The sequence below is a fragment of the Triticum aestivum genome, chromosome 6A (genome assembly GCF_018294505.1).
Source record: "Triticum aestivum cultivar Chinese Spring chromosome 6A, IWGSC CS RefSeq v2.1, whole genome shotgun sequence".
NCBI lineage: Eukaryota > Viridiplantae > Streptophyta > Magnoliopsida > Poales > Poaceae > Triticum > Triticum aestivum.
Genome location: NC_057809.1, coordinates 554,036,509 through 554,057,481, shown reverse-complemented (window position 1 = coordinate 554,057,481; position 20,973 = coordinate 554,036,509). Strand labels below are relative to the sequence as shown.

General features: G+C 45.3%; 2 protein-coding genes across 5 annotated transcripts; one reads left to right on the top strand and one right to left on the bottom strand.

Moving 5' to 3' along the window:
• The first annotated feature begins 5,892 nt into the window (after positions 1-5,892).
• On the top strand, positions 5,893-6,659 carry LOC123128443 (uncharacterized). Its single transcript, XM_044548445.1, has one exon. It carries the CDS (start codon positions 6,026-6,028, stop codon positions 6,341-6,343), a length of 318 nt encoding a protein of 105 aa, XP_044404380.1. The 5' UTR covers positions 5,893-6,025; the 3' UTR covers positions 6,344-6,659.
• Positions 6,148-13,669, bottom strand: LOC123128442 (uncharacterized). 4 transcript variants are annotated; one of them, XR_006463120.1, is made up of 12 exons: positions 13,391-13,669; positions 13,033-13,090; positions 12,541-12,628; positions 12,370-12,441; positions 11,950-11,983; positions 9,799-11,251; positions 9,631-9,706; positions 9,482-9,550; positions 8,637-8,761; positions 7,531-7,716; positions 7,367-7,451; positions 6,148-6,428 (listed from the first exon to the last, which is right to left on the bottom strand). XR_006463120.1 is itself a non-coding variant. In XM_044548442.1 (8 exons), exons 2-8 carry the CDS (start codon positions 13,061-13,063, stop codon positions 9,505-9,507), a joined length of 1,800 nt encoding a protein of 599 aa, XP_044404377.1. In that variant the 5' UTR covers positions 13,064-13,090; positions 13,391-13,669; the 3' UTR covers positions 9,236-9,504. The 4 variants fall into 4 exon arrangements, 3 of the variants coding, with proteins under 3 accessions (XP_044404377.1, XP_044404379.1, XP_044404378.1); XM_044548442.1 differs by lacking the exons at positions 6,148-6,428; positions 7,367-7,451; positions 7,531-7,716; positions 8,637-8,761 and having other exon boundaries at positions 9,236-9,550; XM_044548444.1 differs by lacking the exons at positions 6,148-6,428; positions 7,367-7,451; positions 7,531-7,716; positions 8,637-8,761 and having other exon boundaries at positions 9,236-9,550; positions 13,045-13,090.
• Between the last annotated feature and the right edge of the window lie 7,304 nt (positions 13,670-20,973).

Sequence of the window (20,973 nt, the reverse complement as noted above, 5' to 3'; positions counted from 1 at the left end):
CCTGCAAAAACAAGTTAGACGTCCTCTAATTGTTGTTTGCATGTTTTACGTGGCTGCTATGGGTTTCTAGCAAGAACGTTTCTTACCTACGCAAAAACCACAACGTGATATGCCAATTGCTATTTACCCTTCATAAGGACCCTTTTCATCGAATCCGATCCGACTAAAGTGGGAGAGACAGACACCCGCTAGCCACCTTATGCAACTAGTGCATGTCAGTCGGTGGAACCAGTCTCACGTAAGAGTACGTGTAAGGTCGGTCCGGGCCGCTTCATCCCACGATGCCGCCGAATCAAGATAAGACTAGTAACGGCAAGCATATTGAACAAAATCAACGCCCACAACTACTTTGTGTTCTACTCGTGCATAGAAACTACGCATAGACCTAGCTCATGATGCCACTGTTGGGGAACGTAGCATAAATTCAAAATTTTCCTACGTGTCACCAAGATCTATCTATGGAGTCATCTAGCAACGAGGGAGGAGTGGATCTACATACCCTTGTAGATCGCGCGCGGAAGCGTTCAAGAGAACGGGGTTGATGGAGTCGTACTCGTCGTGATCCAAATCACCGATGATCCTAGCGCCGAACGGACGGCACCTCCGCGTTCAACACACGTACGGAGCAGCGACGTCTCCTCCTTCTTGATCCAGCAAGGGGGAGGAGAGGTTGATGGAGATCCAGCAGCACGACGGCGTGGTGGTGGAAGTAGCGGGATTCCAACAGGGCTTCGCCAAGCGCTGCGGGAGGAGGGAGATGTGTCATGGGAGGGAGAGGGAGGCGCCAGGGCTTAGGTATGGTTGCCCTCCCTTCCCCCCACTATATATAGGGCCAAGGGAGAGGGGGAGGGCGCAGCCTTGCCCCTTCCTCCAAGGAAGGGTGCGGCCAAGGGGGGAGGAGTCCATCCTCCCCAAGGCACCTCGGAGGTGCCTTCCCCCTTTAGGACTCTCCCCTCCTCTTGTCCCTTTGGCGCATGGGCCTCTAGGGGCTGGTGCCCTTGGCCCATGTAGGCCAAGGCGCACCCCCTACAGCCCATGTGGCCCCCCGGGGCAGGTGGCCCCACCCGGTGGACCCCCGGGACCCTTCCGGTGGTCCCGGTACAATACCGGTGACCCCGAAACTTGTCCCGATGGCCGAAATAGCACTTCCTATATATAATTCTTTACCTCCGGACCATTCCGGAACTCCTCGTGACGTCCAGGATCTCATCCGGGACTCCGAACAACTTTCGGGTTACCGCATACTAATATCTCTATAACCCTAGCGTCACCGAACCTTAAGTGTGTAGACCCTACGGGTTCGGGAGACATGCAGACATGACCGAGATGACTCTCCGGTCAATAACCAACAGCGGGATCTGGATACCCATGTTGGCTCCCACATGTTCCACGATGATCTCATCGGATGAACCACGATGTCAAGGACTTAATCAATCCCATATACAATTCCCTTTGTCTAGCGGTACGATACTTGCCCGAGATTCGATCGTCGGTATCCCGATACCTTGTTCAATCTCGTTACCGGCAAGTCTCTTTACTCGTTCCGTAACACATCATCCCGTGATCAACTCCTTGATCACATTGTGCACATTATGATGATGTCCTACTGAGTGGGCCCAGAGATACCTCTCCGTTTACACGGAGTGACAAATCCCAGTCTCGATTCGTGCCAACCCAACAGACACTTTCGGAGATACCTGTAGTGTACCTTTATAGCCACCCAGTTACGTTGTGACGTTTGGCACACCCAAAGCACTCCTATGGTATCCGGGAGTTGCACAATCTCATGGTCTAAGGAAATGATACTTGACATTAGAAAAGCTTTAGCATACGAACTACATGATCTTGTGCTAGGCTTAGGATTGGGTCTTTGTCCATCACATCATTCTCCTAATGATGTGATCCGGTTATCAATGACATCCAATGTCCATGGTCAGGAAACCGTAACCATCTATTGATCAACGAGCTAGTCAACTAGAGGCTTACTAGGGACATGGTGTTGTCTATGTATCCACACATGTATCTGAGTTTCCTATCAATACAATTCTAGCATGGATAATAAACGATTATCATGAACAAGGAAATATAATAATAACTAATTTATTATTGCCTCTAGGGCATATTTCCAACACTGCACACGTTCGGCTCGGTGACGTCCCACGAACTCACGATCCAGTAGAGCTTCGAGGGAGATCTTTGTCAGCACGACGGCGTGATGACGGTGATGATGTTGCTATCGGAATAGGGCTTCGCCTAAGCACCGCTACGATATTACCGAGGTGGATTTTGGTGGAGGGGGGCACCGCACACAACTAAAGATCAATGATCAACTTGTGTGTGCATGTGGTGCCCCCCTACCCCATATATAAAGGGGTGGAGGAGAGGGAGGGGGCCGGCCTCTCTAGGCGCGCCCCAAGGAGTAAGATTCCCCCCCCCCCTTCCCTTTGTTGGTTCTAGGAGAGAAGGAAGGAGGGGGAAGAAGGAAGGAAAGGGGGGCCGACCCCCCTCCCAATTCGGATTGGGCTTGGGGGGGCGCCCCCTCCTTTGCTTCTTTCCCCTCTCTTCCACTAAGGCACAATAAGGCCCACATACCTCCCGAGGGGTTCCGGTAACCTCTCGGTACTCCGGTATACTCCCGATTTCACCCGGAACCATTCTGATGTCCAAACATAGGCTTCCAATATATCGATCTTTAGGTCTCAACCATTTCGAGACTCCTTGTCATGTCCGTGATCAAATCCGGGACTCCGAACTACCTTCAGTACATCAAACCACATAAACTCGTAATACCGATCGCCACCGAACGTTAAGCGTGCGGACCCTACGGGTTCGAGAACTATGTAGACATGACCGAGACATGTCTCCGATCAATAACCAATAGCGGAACCTGGATGCTCATATTGGTTCCTACATATTCTACGAAGATCTTTATCGGGCAAACCGCATAACGGTATACGTTGTTCCCTTTGTCATCGGTATGTTACTTGCCCGAGATTCGATCGTCGGTATCTCAATACCTACTTCAATCTCATTACCGGAAAGTCTCTTTACTCGTTTTGTAATGCTACATCACATAACTAACTCATTAACTACATTGCTTGCAAGGCTTATAGTGATGTACATTACCGAGAGGGCCCAGAGATACCTCTCCGACAATCAGAGTGACAGATCCTAATCTTGATCCATGCCAACTCAACAAACACCATGGGAGACACCTGTAGAGCACCTTTATAATCACCCAGTTATGTTGTGATGTTTGGTAGCACACAAAGTGTTCCTCCGGTATTCGGGAGTTGCATGATCTCATAGTCATAGGAACATGTATAGTTATGGAGAAAGCAATAGCAACAAACTAAACGATCATCATGCTAAGCTAACGGATGGGTCAAGTCAATCACATCATTCTCTAATGATGTGATCCCGTTAATCAAATGACCACTCATGTCTATGGTTAGGAAACATAACCATCATCGATTCCATGAGCTAGTCAAGTAGAGGCAAACTAGTGACACTCTGTTTGTCTATGTATTCACACATGTACTAAGTTTCCGGTTAATACAATTCTAGCATGAATAATAAACATTTATCATGATATGAGGAAATATAAATAACAACTTTATTATTGCCTCTAGGGCATATTTCCTTCACAAGTTGTGTTTTGTTCTGATGGCTCTCTTAGAGAGTAGTTGGGGTGGAGGGGTATAAATAGCCTTCACCCAAAATCCAACCGTTACACACTTTTGGCTCAAATCAGTGAGACCGTATATAAAACTCGGTGAGACCAATTAGTGTAAAAGATATGAGCGTTGGGCTCTTTGGTGGGACCAAAGTGGAACAACTCAGTGGGACCGAAGTGCAATGGCTAGGGCAGAACCCAGTCTCGGAATTTCTGATTGTTTCAACTCGGTGATTCCAAAGTGAAACAATGTCATCACAGAAACTTGGCAATGCCATCTCGGTGGGACCGAGATCCTTTTCGGTCAAACCGAATTGCTAGGGTTTGGCAATGGCAATGGTAGTGGTCATCTCGATGGGTCCTGATGGGATATGTTCGGTGGGACCGAGATAGTGAATTAGGGTTTGGACATATGTGTTTTGAGAAAATGACTGAGGGTTTTTTGGAGCAATATCACTAAGCACTTGAGCAACAACCTCATCAACAATACCTCATCTCGTTTTAATAGTATTGGCTTTCCTAAGGGACTCAATGTGATCTTGGATCACTAAACCAAAAATGTAGAGTCTTGGAGTAGCCAATTCTTGTTCTTGACATTTTGAAGGGGTCCACATCCTCATGTCCTTGCCATGTCGCTATTGAACTTGTCTGAAATATACTAGGTAAAAGTATTAGTCCAACAATGTGTATGTTGACATTAATTATCAAAACCACCAAGGTAGAAAATGTGCTTTCAACTTTCACCTAAGGACATTTGATTACCCCATACTTTCACTTGTCGAACTTATTACTCTTCGGTGTTTGGGCACCTTAGACGAAAGAGGTCACCTCGGAGCCACATTCCATGGTGAAGCTCTGTGGTGGTACCGGATCCTCCAATTAAGTTGTGGAGAGATCCCCAACCTTGTTTGTAAAGGTTCCGGTTGCTGCCTACAAGAGCACCGCTAGTGGATTCACGGCACCTTGCATTGTGCGGGGGCGTGAGGAGAATACGGTGAGTCCTTGGGACGCTTGGGGAGCATCGAGCCTCCACACCCCTCCAAACGGAGATGTACCTCCCACAAAGGAGGAAATTTGGAAACACATCCTCGTTTCCACTTGCGGTTATTTCAGTCCTTTACTTTGTGCAAGTTTATATCTCTTGTTTAATCTCGCTTGCACGTGTTACTTGTATTGCTTGTCATATAGGTTGTCCACTGATACATCTCCAACGTATCTATAATTTTTAATTGTTTCATGCTATTATATTATCAATCTTGGATGCTTACATGCATTTATATGCTATTTTATGTCATTCTTTGAGACTAACTTATTAACCTAGTACCCAATGTCTTCCAGTTTTTTACTTTGTTTTGGCTTTTCAAAAAATCAGTACCAAACGAAGTCTAAATACGATGAAACTTTACGATGATTCTTTTTGGACCAGAAGGAACCCTAGATGCTTCGGGAGGAGGCCAGAAGAGCTACGAAAGAGTCACAAGCTCACAGGGCGCGCCCCCTGAGCTCGTGGGCCCCACGTAACTCCGTTTGACCTAATTCCAAGACTATAAATTCACAAATATTTCCAAACCAACGGAGAGCCACCCAAAACACTTTTTCCACCACCACAAGTTTATGTTTTTCTCATGATCCCATCTGGAGGCCTTTTCCGGTACTCTGCCAGAGAGGAAATCAATCACCGAGGGCTTCTACATCGTCTTTGCCGCCTTCCAATGATGCGTGAATAGTTTACCACGGACCTACGGGTCCATAGCTAGTAGTTAGATGACTTCTTTTCTCTCTTTGATCTTCAACACCATGTTCTCCTCGATCTTCTTAAAATTATATCTGATGTAATCCTTTTTTGCAGTGCATTTGTTAGGATCCGATGAATTGTGGGTTTATGAACAGATTATTCATTAAAAGTAACTAGGTTTTTTTCTGAATTTTATTATGCATGATTGTTGTAACTGGGATAACTTGGCTCAGCCATGACAAAACTAACAAGGCATGAAAACTATCTAAACAGTCTTGTGTGTCCGTCAACCTTCTGCTGAAATTAAGTTTGAAATGAACCGGGTGGTTGTGAAACAGCCAGCATCGTTCGCCTCCACAAAACCCAATCGCAATCACACCAGAGACCGGACATGGACGCTACGGTGTCGCCTAGCATCACGTGCATGCAATGTTAGGCATGGCGTTGCTGTTGGAGTGCCCTCAACCACCTCCGTCTCCTCCCCTCTGGAATAGACGCAACAGCAGAACAAATTATTGAGAGATAGGCACGCCCCACAGGCCGGCCACAGTGCGCCAGCACCACTTGAACCTGAAGCAGAGGCCACAGTGCAGGCGCCACTTGAAGCAGGGACAATGAAGCCGCAGACGCAGCTCCTCCTCCTCCTGGCCTACATCGCCGCGGCGCTGGTCATGAGCCGCGGCGTCCTCGCCGGCGCCGGCACCCATGCGGCGATGCCGGTGCGCACCGTCGAGGACGACGAGGCGGGCTTCACGGAGCGTGAGGAGGAGGCGGCGTACCCACAGAGGAGGGTGCTTGCTTACAGCCCCCAGTACATCGGCTACGGAGGGCTGGAGGCGAACAAGGCGGCGTGCTACGGCTCCTGCCCCGGCCGGGGGCAGCCCTACACCGGCCGCGGCTGCAAAGCCATCTTCGGCTGCCGCGGGCGTTGATTATCTCATCTCATCTGGAAGATACTGCCATTCCTGTTTGCATCATGGCAGAAAGAAAAGGCCCTTCTTCCACTGACCCAGAAAGCTGTGAAGAGATAAAAAAATGTGGTTACTGTGTAAGCTCAAGTAGTTTTACACGCATGTATTTGTGTTCTTGTATGTAATCCTTGGTTCCTTGTGTGTACAATAATGTGTGTTTGGATGAATTCAAGCATGCATACGATTCAGAAAAATGGTTTGCGTTGTCAGTTTCCAGGAAGAAAGGAATAAACAGCTGAAACAAGAGAAAAATGTTAGTGGGATATAATTGATTAGTCAAAGGAGACGAAAGATGTACTCCCTCCGTAAAGAAACATAAGAGCATATAGATCACTACTTTAGTGATCTAAACACTCTTATATTTGTTTACAGATGGAGTATCTGCTCGGCTTCTAAAACCGACCCATCCTGTACTGATATTAGCCAATGGCTAGTTATTCAAACGTCATGTGCATGAGTTCATGTATTTTTCATGAAATTGTGTGAGTTCATGTTATTTTGATAATTCTTGTACACTTCATAAACATAGCGCTAGAATTTAACACCAAACAAACAAACTCGATAAAATTATACTAGTGAGCTGACCATGATTAGAATGTACTCCCTCTGTAAACAAATACAAGATCTTTTAGATCACTAGTAACAGGCAGTAATTCAAGTATCAAAATGGTAAAATTATTTAGATATACTCATTCACAAGAGATCTGCATAAAAGCTAGCTAGGAGTGAAGATTGGTCTGGTGCGATCTTGTCTCAACATATAAAAAGAAAGGGAAAGAACACTTGGTATTTTGAGGATAGGAGGTCAGTTTAATGCATGAAGACATCTAAATCATCAGGATAAGAAGCAGAATGATCACAGGATACGTATTGCGGCAATCTCAATGTTACAACAATTATCTTAGGATGGGCATACACACAAAAGGGTGTTTTTGCAGGAACAGTAGAATTGCAATATTTTGGAAGCACCTCGTCCTTTTTTACCTTTGTGGAGTGCTTCCTTTCGGACCGATGTTTTTGCTCTTTCTCCAGTAAACTCACCAGCCCTTTGTTTGCTTCGTTGAGAGTTCTGTTCTCCTCGAATACGAATAGCGACTTAAACCTTGAATGAGAAATGCAAGAAACTTCAGGCCAACAGAACTACGTACATCAGTGCAGCAGAAACTGAAGTTCACTGAGAAGATGATAAGTTGTGGGTGGAAGACATGGCTGCAAGGACAAGAGTGCTTCAATAACATCTTGCCTCCTCCTCTGGTTTGTTTCTACTGGGTACTGGCCTTCAGCATCTCCTTGTCCGTCTGCAGAGCTTGCAGTTCATTATTCAGAGCAGTAAGCTGCACATGGAGAATAGCACAGGTAAGATGAATGTTGGAGGATCAGACTAAACAGAACAACATAAATAGGTGGACAACCAATGCAGTAGTAATTTCAAACACTCACGACATGAGCATATATCAGCTGGGAACTAGGTAAGTAGACGAGGACAAAAAGGTTTCTTGCAAACAGAATGTTCAATGAATCTTATATAACATTGGCGCAAACCTACACATGCCAATAGAACTGAGAAACCTCAGGATGGTGATGAGCGTAGGGCGAGCGCGCGAGGCCGAATCGGCAATCAGTGCCGACATGGACGTGGGATGGCACTGCGGGTAAATGACCAGAAAAACTCACCCTTGAGAATATTACAGCCGTCACCTCAGAATTTTTACGTGCAATCCTAGCCATCCGCGACACGGTCGAATGGCCCAAAGCCACAAAGCCCAGAAAGCCGGCCTTACCAGGCATGAATTAAATCTTTAAATGACATGCTAATGTATCTTGAGGTTACAACTACGCACCATTGCAAGGATCTAAAAGATGTGATAAGTTTGTGGAGAAGTTAACAGAGATGCCTAAAAGAAGAGCAAATCATACACAAAGGTATCGGTACATCACCATATGATAACCAGAGTGTAGACATCATTACATCATTACATATTTCTTCGGTAAGTTAGGAAAATTTCCATATTTAAATGATCATGCGAGTCCAAAGTTCATTTGTAATAAGAGATGATACAATTGCACAAATTTTAGAATTCGTAAAAGTGGTTTCGCACAGCACATTCAGAACTTACAGGGAACATTATGGATACAGGAGAACTGAAAGAACAAATTCAACTAGCTCGTTGTTAAAAACAGTTGCAGCTTTGAGCTAGTACTTCGCAGAAAGTTATGCAACAGCAATATGAGGTCAAGTTGAAAGACATCTTACTCTGATAGATGGAAACCGTGAAGAGAGGTTCAGAAGAGCAACAGCCATGATAGGTTGAGTCATCATGTCTGCAGAGTAACGGTTAAGACCGAGCAACACAGCATCCTCGACATAATATTTGTTACCTGGACAAGTTGACATGTTTGGCATGATTCCTGACAACAATACCATACAAAAGCAATACTACCAAATGAAATATTAGCCCTGCAAAAGTCCATGGTACTGGGGGCCGATGCCCCTCGGGGGCTGACCAAGCAACATTAGCACAACTGGCGCCTAACTGCCCCACATTGAGCCCAATAAACAATTTTTGTGACCAAAACGAATGATTGTAAATTTCCATACTTCATTGCACCCACCTAACTAGTTGTTCTACCCACAGTGCATTTTATTAATCCTAATACAATTCTCTTGAACTAAATGCCAATTAAAAAATGTTTTGCACAGTAATCCTGGAAACAATTTTTGAAAGTATAGTTCATGAAAGCAGAAAGGAGAATGACAACAATTGATGGTGGATCAGACTATAATGTGATTTGAATATGTGCTAGTTTTCAGAGTAGTTGAAACTTGAAACAGAGCAGTGCAAAATGAAAAACACCACCAGTCTTGCAACAGTCTAGTATATTTCAAAAATCACCAGTCTTAACCATGTCAGAGACTCAGAGTGCACAGAAAATCGCTAATTACAGGATCCATGTAAGTGTAACAGTGATATGGCAAAAAAATGTCCACCACATGCACATTTCCCCCAGCAAAACAAAACATGCCCATCCCTCTTCATAAGGTAAAATTGTCCATCGCATTCAATATCCCAATTCACAGCACCATGCAAGGTTTGACACCTAAAAATGTGTATTGACCATCCTCACTGCTCAGCACCATCCAGTATGCTCCTAACTTTGTCAATGGAGCTGCACACATTAACATACTATTAGACCGTTTACGTGCACAATGGAGGGGGTGAGGGAGATAATGAAAAATGTAGACAGACCTTTTCGGTAGATTAGGTAAGAGACTCTGGACAGCATTCATCACAATGTCGCCTTTTTGGTTCTTCGCTTCAGGATCTATGGCACACAAATATCATTACCCTGAACGGAGATTGAAAACTGAAGAGAAATAACAAATAGAAAAGTTCTACTGGTGGTTCACAATGTACCTTGAGGATCTTGAGAATTAGAACTGCCTCCAAGATAACAATCGGTAAGTTCATCAATCTCCTCGTCTTCAGTCAACATGTTTTTAAGAATGTGCCCAATAAGCTCGTGTGCAATACTTGCAGTGTCATCACATAATGCAGAGAGATCTTCTGCAGAGCATCTAGTCATCTCCACATTGTCCTTCAAACTAGGATCCTTCGTACTGCCAGTAGCATCACTGTCTCCATAATGTCCAGCACCAGCAGTGTACTCAGAATCTTCAGTGCTATTGATCATGAAATTTGAACAGCGGCCCTCATCCATGTGCTGCTGAGAACGAATATCAAAGTAGTTGCTCGCGGTGAGTACAAAATCATTATCTTCACTGCACCTGTCACTCTCTAAGCTAACTTCGTCATCGCTTGAGTTTTCTTCAGTGGCACCGCGTGCTAAAGATCTGAGGCAACTGCTTAAATCCAAGACAGCATCTACTTCCACTTCCTTTCTGTCTTCTGTGAGAATAGCCTGTTGATATTTAGGAGACATTCGAGCTAAGAAACCAATGGCACGTACTGCCAAATCTGGTAAATTACCATCATCACACTCAAACAAGCATTCTGTCAAGTACTTCCTCACAGCTGCTCTGAATGATGCCATCTTAACTTGAGAACCTTGACCCATAATGGGACGCAGCAACTTCATATCATCAGTATCGACGTTTGGAAGTGACCATAGAGCATTCAGGATATCTTGCTGCGATGATATAGTCGCACGTGGAAACAGAAAGAACTCTGAATGTGAAATATCCATGCTCTTTAGTGTTAGTTTTCGATACAGGTTCATCACTGACAATGCTTTTGCAAAGTTCACTGGAAGATCACTGCCTTCCTGCAGCTTTGCTATCATATTTCCACACCTTTTCCTTAGCAAATTAATAAGATAGCTTCTGCTGGAAGTTCGAGTTACATGCAGAAATTCTGGGGGGCATGATTTTCCTGTGAGCTTTCTATTGATTGCAATAACAGCTAGCTGGGGAATTTCATCCAGCCCAGCTAAAGCTTGGTCAATAGATGACAGAAGCATTGGTGAAACAGGTGTTCTAAGACGGACAGAATTAGAATGGTAGCTGCATGGATTTGTTAAAATTTCAGACAACTGCATACCACTTTCACTGTCCAACTCAGCCAAGTATTTTGGAAGGTGGTCCTTCACGATTTTCATCATTGTAGGCCTAATCTTCCTGAAACTAATCCCATTGTGGGCGACAATATTAGCCACTGACTCAAGTGCTCCATTGCTTAATTTGCTGATTGTACAGTGCATGATCTTCAAGCTTTCTGGACAGAGAGAGCCATCCTTCTGTTTTTGCAACTTAAAAAGCTCGAGACCATCCAGAACTACCTGATGAATGTAACACTTCCTTTGCAAACCAAAACTTTCTTCGATGTTAAATCTTACTCTCTCGCTGGACACCTGGAATAGACATTTCTCGATAAGAGATGCCCAGTTACTGTCATGTTTATGCTACATGGATGTTAACTAAAGCAACAAAAGAAGAGGGTAAAATGATCTATAAGACACTATTGTAATAAAGAAGGCAGGCAAATCGTGAGATAGTAATAAAACTACATTTCAAAAGTAAAATAGTATAAACTGTGACATAGTAACAAGAGATGTATTATATGTAATATACTAAATATAAACTATCTTACAGAAGAGTACTCTCAAGGATCAAATCAAGTGATTACTACGAAATTATTCGCCAAAAAGAAGTAATTACTATGAAATTGATAGTGCTAACAAGTATGGAAAATCGATCAAGCAATAACAAATGAGTTAGAGCCTTTTTACTAGATGTTATCTCATCTCAGACTATAATCAATCTGCTCCTTCCAATGCCCTAATCCCATCAAAGCCATGCTGTATATCCTTCCACAAGTGTAGTTATCTTGATGCAAGGTTCACATGAAGCAACATATTTGATCACACAACATATTAAAATTGTTAAATCTTCTCTTATTATTGTACTAGAAATATAATTATATGCCATTCATTCTTATATTAAACCTAACGGATAAATAAGTAGCTACGCAAGCAACATTAATAAGGGGAGTAAAAACTGAAATTGAAAACCGTAAGCTGTAGGTTCTGTTAGAGTATGAATAACTTACTTCATCAGTCCTGACATCCGATTCAGCCAAGTAGCTGTAGAACAGAAATTTTTGTCGGGGGTTACTAAAATATTAATATGGGTAAAGTAACCCTATAAGTAAAGAAATATGATAAATGGAAATCTGGTAGGTTTGCCATATTTTACAATCCAAGACCACATGGAGCTGAGGTAACTCGCTAAATCAGTGGATGTTGTTTTCAGATGAGAAACATGGGCTATGGGTCATTTTTGTGCATAAACGAAGAGTGAGTTTTGCTCTATTGAAGCTTTTGGCACAAACTCTTGGACCATGGAGCCATGGAGGTAACCCACTAAATCAGCACATACTGTTTTCAAATGAGAATCATGCAGCTCCAGCAGTTGAAATACCGCACGGCATCTGGTTTAGAGAAAGGTGCACAGATAGTAGAATACTTACGCGACTTTGAGAAACTTTGGTCGCTTAAGTTTGAAGGGGACACCTAATTCAGGATTCAGCGAGGCCAGCCATCTGCATGCATACATATATGAATAAAAATAAATATGTAAGGTGCGGATAAGAGGGGGTGGAGGGATGCATATAGAAGAAGAGAGCAAGCACTAGACAGACCTTCGCTTTTTCTTGATCAGACCTTGCTGCCGCAGAAAAAGAGAGCACAGTTTTTTACCATCCTTGAAAGAAAAGTTGGCCGTGTCCTCTGGGTAAAAACCACACACAACAATATTTTCAGATGTATAACATAACTAGAGGATTTTCAGCCACATCAGACTGCAATACCCTAGGTTTATGTGAGCCGAGGGTAACAAATTGGTGTATGGATGGTGTCACTTTGAAGTGTGGAAACCAAGTATTCTAAACAAGATGGTATCAACAGAGATGCATACAACTCAACTTGGATGCATCATCAGTTCAGCATGAGAAATGCAAGCATAATAACTATGGATGCTGTCGATATGAAGTGCTTCGCATGCAGGTGATTGTTCTAGAAACACCATCACATTTACAGTAATGAAATAAGTTTCAGGTATTGCACAGTAGGCACTACAGCAAGTGGAGTGGTACTGTTGTGGCCTCAGAAGCATGAAGATGAGATGAAATCACCTTCCTGCGAACCTTCCTGCGAAGAAAACATCTGGGTCCTTGACCTTCTGTACGCGGCCTGGAAAATAAGAATCATGGCATAAGCTTTCGGTGAGGAAGTTAGGATGTTATTAGCAACGAAAATAGATGATTTCAGACATCAGGGGGAAAAAAATGAGAGGTTGCGGCCGGCTAAGCTGTCCTTGGTCTTCTAACACAAATCGACTTTGACCAAGGTGGACAGATGACATGCGTGAGCAGTGCGCACAGCGCACGTACCAAATTACTTTCGATTCCAGCAATTGCATATACTCTAGATTATAGAGCTCATCAACAAGAAATCAAATACAGTAGCAATATTGGAGCGCCAAACCTGCACCTAGTCACACCGAGATAGGATGAACTCTGCAGCCGCCGAAGACTTCCGTCGACGAGGTCGCGGCGGCGGCGGCGGCGGCGGCGGCGGCGGGGAAGCGAGACAAGGAGACGCCGGCGGCAGAGACCGGGTGGGGAGGGGAAGAGGAGGGATTGGTGAGGCAGCAGCGGCGGGGGGAAGCGGAGGACGGAGCAGCGGCAACGGCCTGGTCACGAACAGGCGGCGGCGGCGGCGCAGCGTCAGCACTCAGCACTAGCGGAGCTACTCACGGGCAAAACCGTGCAGTGGCACGCTCAGCAAAATCACCAAAAAAAAAATACTATGCTCATTGCCCAGCCCATACTCCGTAGCCCAAACGCCCAGTCCAATAGAGCTAAACAAAAGCATTATTAAATAGAGCAGCCCGGTCCTTTTTCTTTTTGGTTACTTTTTTCCTTTTAATTTCTTTCTTTATTCGATTTTTACTTTTTATTTTTATTTCCTTTTTTACTCTCTTCAATTTTTTTTCAAGTCTGTTTGTCAACAGGTGTTTTGGTTTTTGTTTTTCCAAATTTATGTTTCTGTTTTCAAATTTTGTTCTGGATTTCCAAAAAGTATTCGCGTTCAAAAAAATGTTCGTGTTTCCAAATTTTGTTTTGGAATATCAGAGAATGTTACCATTTCAAAAAGAATGTTTGCATTCTCAATTTATTTTTAGATTTCAAAACATGTTCACTTCTCCAAAAATTGTTCATGATTTTACAAAAATGTTCATTTTTAAACAACTGTTTGTGTTTTCAAATTTTGTTCGGTAGTTTCAAAAATTGTTTGCAATTTTTTCCTGTTTTCAAATTTTGTTCTGGGTTTTCAAAAAATGTGCGCATTCCAAAAAGTGTTCGTGTTTCCAAATTTTGTTTTGGAATTTCAAAAAATGATCCTGTTTTGAAAAGAATGTTTGCGCTCTGAATTGTTTTCTGGATTACAAAAAAGTTCACGTTTTGAAAAAAAATGTGATTTAAAAAAAACTTCCTGTCCACAAAAGGTGTTTGATTTTAGAAAAATGTTTGTGTTCACAAAAATGTTTTGAATTTTTTTAAAAAAATTGTTCACGAATAAGAAAAGTGTTCACGTTTCATTTAGCATTCAATTTTGTGTTAAAAAATTGTTTTTCCTTCCAAATTAAAAAAACGGATTTGCATTTATAGTTGATCATTAAGACTTTCCGCTGATCTATGGTCAAATAGCGTTCCCTAGTTCAACTAGACGGCAGGTCGTCGTCTTTAGCGAGACGTCGGGGCAGTCTATTTTTTATTTATTTGTTTGCGTCGCTCGCTCTACCTTGCATTGTTAAGGACGTGTTTGGTTACTCCAGTAACTCTCACGGGTACCCCTCGGGGCCGACCCGTCTTTGACATGGTTCTGGGGGTAAAGTCAAAGTAACCGTGTGTCCATAACACCAAGGGGGAATCCGAGGAATCACCCTCGATGGATTCCACTTGATGTAACCGTCAAGGTGAACTTGCGGGAATCACCCTCGAGGGTTCACACTTGAGGTGTTGCACGACGGAGTCGTTATCGGGAGTGGTGAAGGAGGAATCACCCTCCGTAGACCACGACCGATTAACTATACTACAAAGGTCTCATCAGAAGTGATATACGAGGTATCACCCTCGACACTCGATAGTAGCTCTATAGAGTCGTACAACTAGGGGGTGTGAGGTGATGTGTCGGGCTCTGGACGTCGATCACGTTGATCGAGTCATCGATCATAGAGCGGGGGCAACATGGACAAGGTGAGGGGTCATTGGTGGATCACTACCCAACCTATACTAAGCATATAGGATAAACAGGTAGGTAACAGTAGCAGGTTGCAAAATCAGGCTATGCACCAGAATAGGTACAAATGAACAACAGTAGCAAAATCTAATGCAAGCATGAGAGAGAAGGAATGGGCGGTATAGAAATGATCAAGGGGGTTTTGCTTTCCTGGAAGCTCTGCTGCAAGTGGCTGGACGTCAAAGGTGTAGTCGTACCGGAATCAGCGTCAGTCTCGGTGTCTACCGGGGAGAAGAGGGGGGAGAAACAATAAATATAAAGCAATCAAATGCATCACAATGCATGACATGGCAATATGCAGTGCTAGGGGTGACCTAACGCAATGCTACACATCACTGACGAAGCGGGAAAACATCTGAGAATGTTTTCCCGGCGTTTAACAGTTTTGGACAGATATATCAGAGGGGGAAGGATCCGTGTTCATCATGTTAGAGGCATGTGACATATGAGTGGATAGCATATTCGGATTCGTTACATTTTTCTGACCAACTTTCATATATAAATTATTTGCATGTGAGTTACAGATTATTTTATATGAATTTTCAAAGTTTTAATCATTTTCTGAAATTCCTAGAATTAAATTAATTTGAAAAACAAATAACAAAAGGGCTGGGTGCACCCAGCAGTGCACAGAGGCGGACCAGTGGATGGACTTAACCTAGTTCGACAAGCGACTTTTAATTTGTGTTGTTATTTGTTAATAGGTTGGATGAACTGTTATTTGTTTTCTAGCTAGGACTGAAATGATGTTTCGATCGTGTGTGGTAAGATCATCACTAATGAAAAGAAATGATCACAACAACTCGTGTTTTGCACAACCAAACATCATGTAGTGCATCAACCCAGTTCAACCAGCAAAAAAAAGTATTAGCTCAGTCAGACCCAACCGAGTAACATATACAAAGACCCCAAAAACGATGCAACTAACCAAACACGGCCTAGATTGCTACTGTTCCTCTAACCAATATACATAACGGGTTAAAATCTTTGAAAGAGGCACCGCCATTACCATATAATATGCACAGAGGCAACATTGGATCCACGGCTCGATAAAATACCAATGATATGGTATTTCCTCCTCCTCAAGAAAAGTATTCTTCCTCCTCCTGCCTGCGTTGCCGTCGATCCGCCCCATCTCCGATGGCCTTTGGGCCATGAAGGTGCGGAGGATCTCAGCCCCACGCCGGCGGAAGGGACCCCGTTTTTGTTTTTGTTAGGTTCGACGTCTTGATTGAGGCCGTGTGGCGGTGGCGATGTCCCTCAGTAAGAATAATGTCTCCCACGTCTAATCTCCATTCCGATGGTGCGAATAGCGTCGTCACAGGAAGTGTGAAGGTGTGTCTCCATTGGATCTCGTGGGATTCGGTCGGTGTTGGTCTTTGATAGATCTATTAATTTAAACCCATCTTTGTTCATCTTCGTTCGTGTGGTTACAGGTTTGATCTTTCTGATCTACAACTATTTTCATCGCTGATGGTTGCTGCTCTGGTACGCTGGTCATTCGGGGCATTAGCACGACGACTTCCCGACTATCTAGTACAACAAGATTTGTCTGGCTCCGATAAGGGAGGGGCCATGACGGCAGCACGTCTTCGGCACGTCTCCGGTGCTTGTAGTCGTCGCTACATGGTCCCTGGACCTGGTTGTAATTTTTATTATCTCTTGTGTTTTCTACTATCACGATTGATAAATAGATTGGGAATTTCTCTCGCAAAAGAGAATACCAACGAAATGCAACGTGCTATAACTACACATTCCACCTTGTACGGTGGCATCCAGCGGAAAAGGTAAAAAGTTGTTCGTTCCACCCAGAAAAAAAGTGTCATCGTTGCATGCCCAGCAATGCGATATTCCTCGATCTACATCTTCGCGCCAAGCTACAGAGACCCGTCCCACGGAGGGCCGACAGATCTCCACCCATGCACGCATGAATCCACGGCCAGTACATCGTATCCTCCACCTCGCCGTCCTCGCCCCGTCGCAACACAACACAGCACGTCGCGATCATCACGGACGACGACACACCGTCAGCGAGCCCCCCGGCCCCCGTCAATCATCGTCGACTCCCGCGCGGCACGGCCGAAGCGCCGGTGGCGTTCAAATATCCCGACAGGCGGGATCGGCGGACCGGCCGGGCCTCGTACGCGCGCGCGTGAGCACGTACGTACGTCCGCTGCCGCATGCATGCATGCGTCCGTCCGTCCGTCCGTCGACGAGAGGGAGAGGCCTTGCATGCATGCTTCCCCGCCACCAGGAAACAGCCCCGGATCTGGCTTCTTCCCGCGCAGTGCATGTGCATGATTGCTACACCACCACCACCACCGGCACCGGCAGCGGCAGAGATCTCGTCGTGTTTGTACCGACCCGGTCGCCGTTGGCCAACCCCGGCTTGGCCGTTTCCCGGCTGGTTTTTCACCCTTGTAGCTAGCCAAGCCAGGCCAGGCCAGCCAGCAATGGCTTCTAACTTTCCCTGCGCCGTCCGTCCCGTCCCCATCGACGCCACTGTTCGTCCGCTGCGGCGCCAGCGCCGCCGACGACGACGCGTGCCGACCGGACGCACGTACGTACATCGCGTCGGAACGCCGATCTGTCGAACGTGCGTAGCGTACGTACGTTGGCACTGTGAAGTCTGTAGCTGCGGCGCGGCTGGCAGATTTAAACTACTGTGCGGTGCAGGTAAATGCGAGATCCCGGCAGGGTACGCAACGCCTGTGACGCGGAACAGAGGCTGTACGCGGAAGAGGCCGGGCTACCGGCTACGTACGCGCGCGCCAGGTGCCCCCATCGGCCCATCATCCCCCCACCTCGTTGCAATTGAAGCGCCATTGGCCTGGCTCGTGCCTCGTGCCTCGTGCTCGTGGACCTGCCGTCGCCAACGCCCAAACCATCGGCGCCCGGCCGGTGGTGGCCAGCACAGCAGGGCCATCACGTAGTACGCACCGGCCAGGAATCACGCAGGGAATGTACGCCGTGGCGGTGGCAATTAACACTGCACCCACGCACGTCTCCCCGCCTGCAGCAAGTCTTTAACCGTTTCATTCCTTCCGTTGCAGTCTGCAGAGACGGGTTCAGGGCCAGCCAGTGTGGGCATGCATTCATGTTTTTTCACCTCATCTAGACAGCGACCGGCGTCGACGGCGACAAGGGGGAGGCGCAGGCGGCGTGCGGCCGGACGACGATTAGTCGCCGAGATGCGGCGCTACCGCTGGGTCGGTCGGTGGGGCGGGCGCGACAGGGGCTCGCTGATGGCAGGAACCGGACACGGGAACGGCCAACGCAACGCAACGCAACGAGCCCGCCCGCCTGCTGCCTGCATGCGGCGTAGCTACATGGAGGCCCACGTACTACTTGCTGGCCTGGCCCGGCACTGGGCTACTGGTCGTGGAGCCGTGGTAGGGGAAGGAGGAGGGACGCGTGACGCCGGCGACCAAGACACCATGATTCATTCACTCACCAGATAGTCTTTTCTTTTTCTTTTTTGCGTTAGTCACCTCATGGATCCGATCTTGCTAGCTAGCTATCTACTACTGGTGGCGGCTTGGATCAATCATCATGGCCGGGTTTACCTACCCCTACGGCTTCGGCGAGTCAGGATTGGCCTGGATTTACAGCTGGGTCATAAACATGTCTGAGCCAGCGTCAACCATGTCTTCTGCCCAGCCGGAAACTTGGCTGCGAGAACTCGTTCCCCCGTACGGTAGCGATCGATGTCGATGATCGGTCGCATAATTCGCAATCTATGGCAGCAGATTCTGCCATCTATTCCACGATTTTCTGACAGTAAATCAAGGATCTAAACCTCAGGCACGACAAGGATTTGATCACATTTCTCTTCATTCCCACCTTTCATTGCACATATTGATTTCACACAAGAAGTGAGAAGAAGATCATAAACCTACACTACGGTTTTCGATACATAAGTGGCTCTGGGTACTCGAATGCGCACCCAATTCCCGACAGAGGAAGCACACCATACTTCACCATACAGGATCTCAACCACAAAACTAGGTTGATCCAACGCAGGATACAGGAACGCCATCGAGCGTGTAATCGATCCCGACCCCGCACCCAAAGAACCATCTGTCACAAAACACTTTGAAGGTGTTTCGCAACGTGCATTACCGCAGACACTAAATATTCACAAAATCCCTACCGGACGGTCACACGCTGTGCAATGCGCTGTATCCGCGTTTCTTTTACCACAGGTCCATTTCTCACTGCCCTACACTTAAACTGATGGTGGCCAACTAGGCCAAGTGCAGCGGCAGATCATTGAAGGACAGCGACAGCAGAGGCAAACCATGGACTGCTGGTAGACAGTAACTCTACTGCAGCTCCACAAGGGAGTATGTCCACCATGTTCCTCAACATCTCTACCGTTACGATCCAGTTGACCCCCCAGTATGGTAAATGATACTCTAGTGTCATGCACAGACAGGCATCTCAGTATGGAATCTGCTACGTACAAGATATTGAAAAGAAGAAGAGAAGTCAAATGACACAGGAATCAGGATCAAGATTTAGCTGTGGTAAACTTGAGTGCACCCTGATTCAAGTGAACTAAATGCGGTGAGAGAGACTAGGGTCAGTCAACAAAGAATTGAGAAATCCGGGTCGGCGCCCTCAGTTCTTCATCCAATGGTTTAACAGAAACAACACACACAGATCAGGTGGATTTTTAAACCTGGGTAAACAAAGCAAAAAAAATCTTGAGCCTTACTGGATGGTAAACTTGAGTACACTCTGACTCAAGTGACACAGGAAGCAGGATCAAGATTTAGATGTGGTAAACTTGAGTACACTCTGATTCAAGTGAACCAAATGGGGTGAAAAGGAACAATGAAATCTCAGTCCACCCCACAAGTTTTCATCCGACGGTTTAACAGGAACACACACACAAAAAAAAACAAGTGGATTGTTAAACCTAGATTAAAAAATCTTGAGCCTTATTGGATGGTAAGCTTTGCCTGACTGAGATTTAAGAACTTCTTAGTCGACTTAGCATTAGCAAATCCGATAAATATAGTGCTTGACCATGAAGGAAGGTGCACAGATATGGTAATGTAGGTGCCTAGGTGGGTCTATTTAGTTTCTATTTTCATTAAGAAATCTCGGTCGACATCCTGAGTTCTTCATCCAACGGTTCAACACAGAAACACACACACACACACACACACATGGATTTTTTAAACCTAGATAAAAAACAAATCTTGAACCTTATTGGATGGTAAGCTTGGCTGACTGAGGTTTAATAATTTCTCAGTCAGATTTGGCATTAGCAAATCCGACAAAATGGTGCTTGACTATGAAGGTAGGTGCACAGAGATGGCAATGTAGGTGGCGCAGGTGGATCTCAGTTTCTGTTTTTGGAGATGAACTTCAAATGCAGGTTTGTGAATGCATATACATATCGAAAAGTCAGATTGCACTACAGTATTCAACAGCAAGAGGTTTCATTTACGGGTCTAGCAGGCTGATATAGGGCCATCAGTGCTACTCTTAGTTCTCACTAACCCTAACATATAGATTATGCTCCAAATCAAATGGTAAAGGGTAATGCACTTGTAAGGAAACAGGCATCCCTTATGCTCTACATTTGATCCCATAAATTACTGAACTAGTGTTGGAATCTTGAAAAGAAGATCATTTATTTATCATTGATTCTTCAACGGGTGACGAATAAAGGATTGGGTAGACAAGCACAGTTGCAATCAAGGATCATGACATAATAGTAGACATCACAGAAAAGGGAAATAAAATGGAACAACATA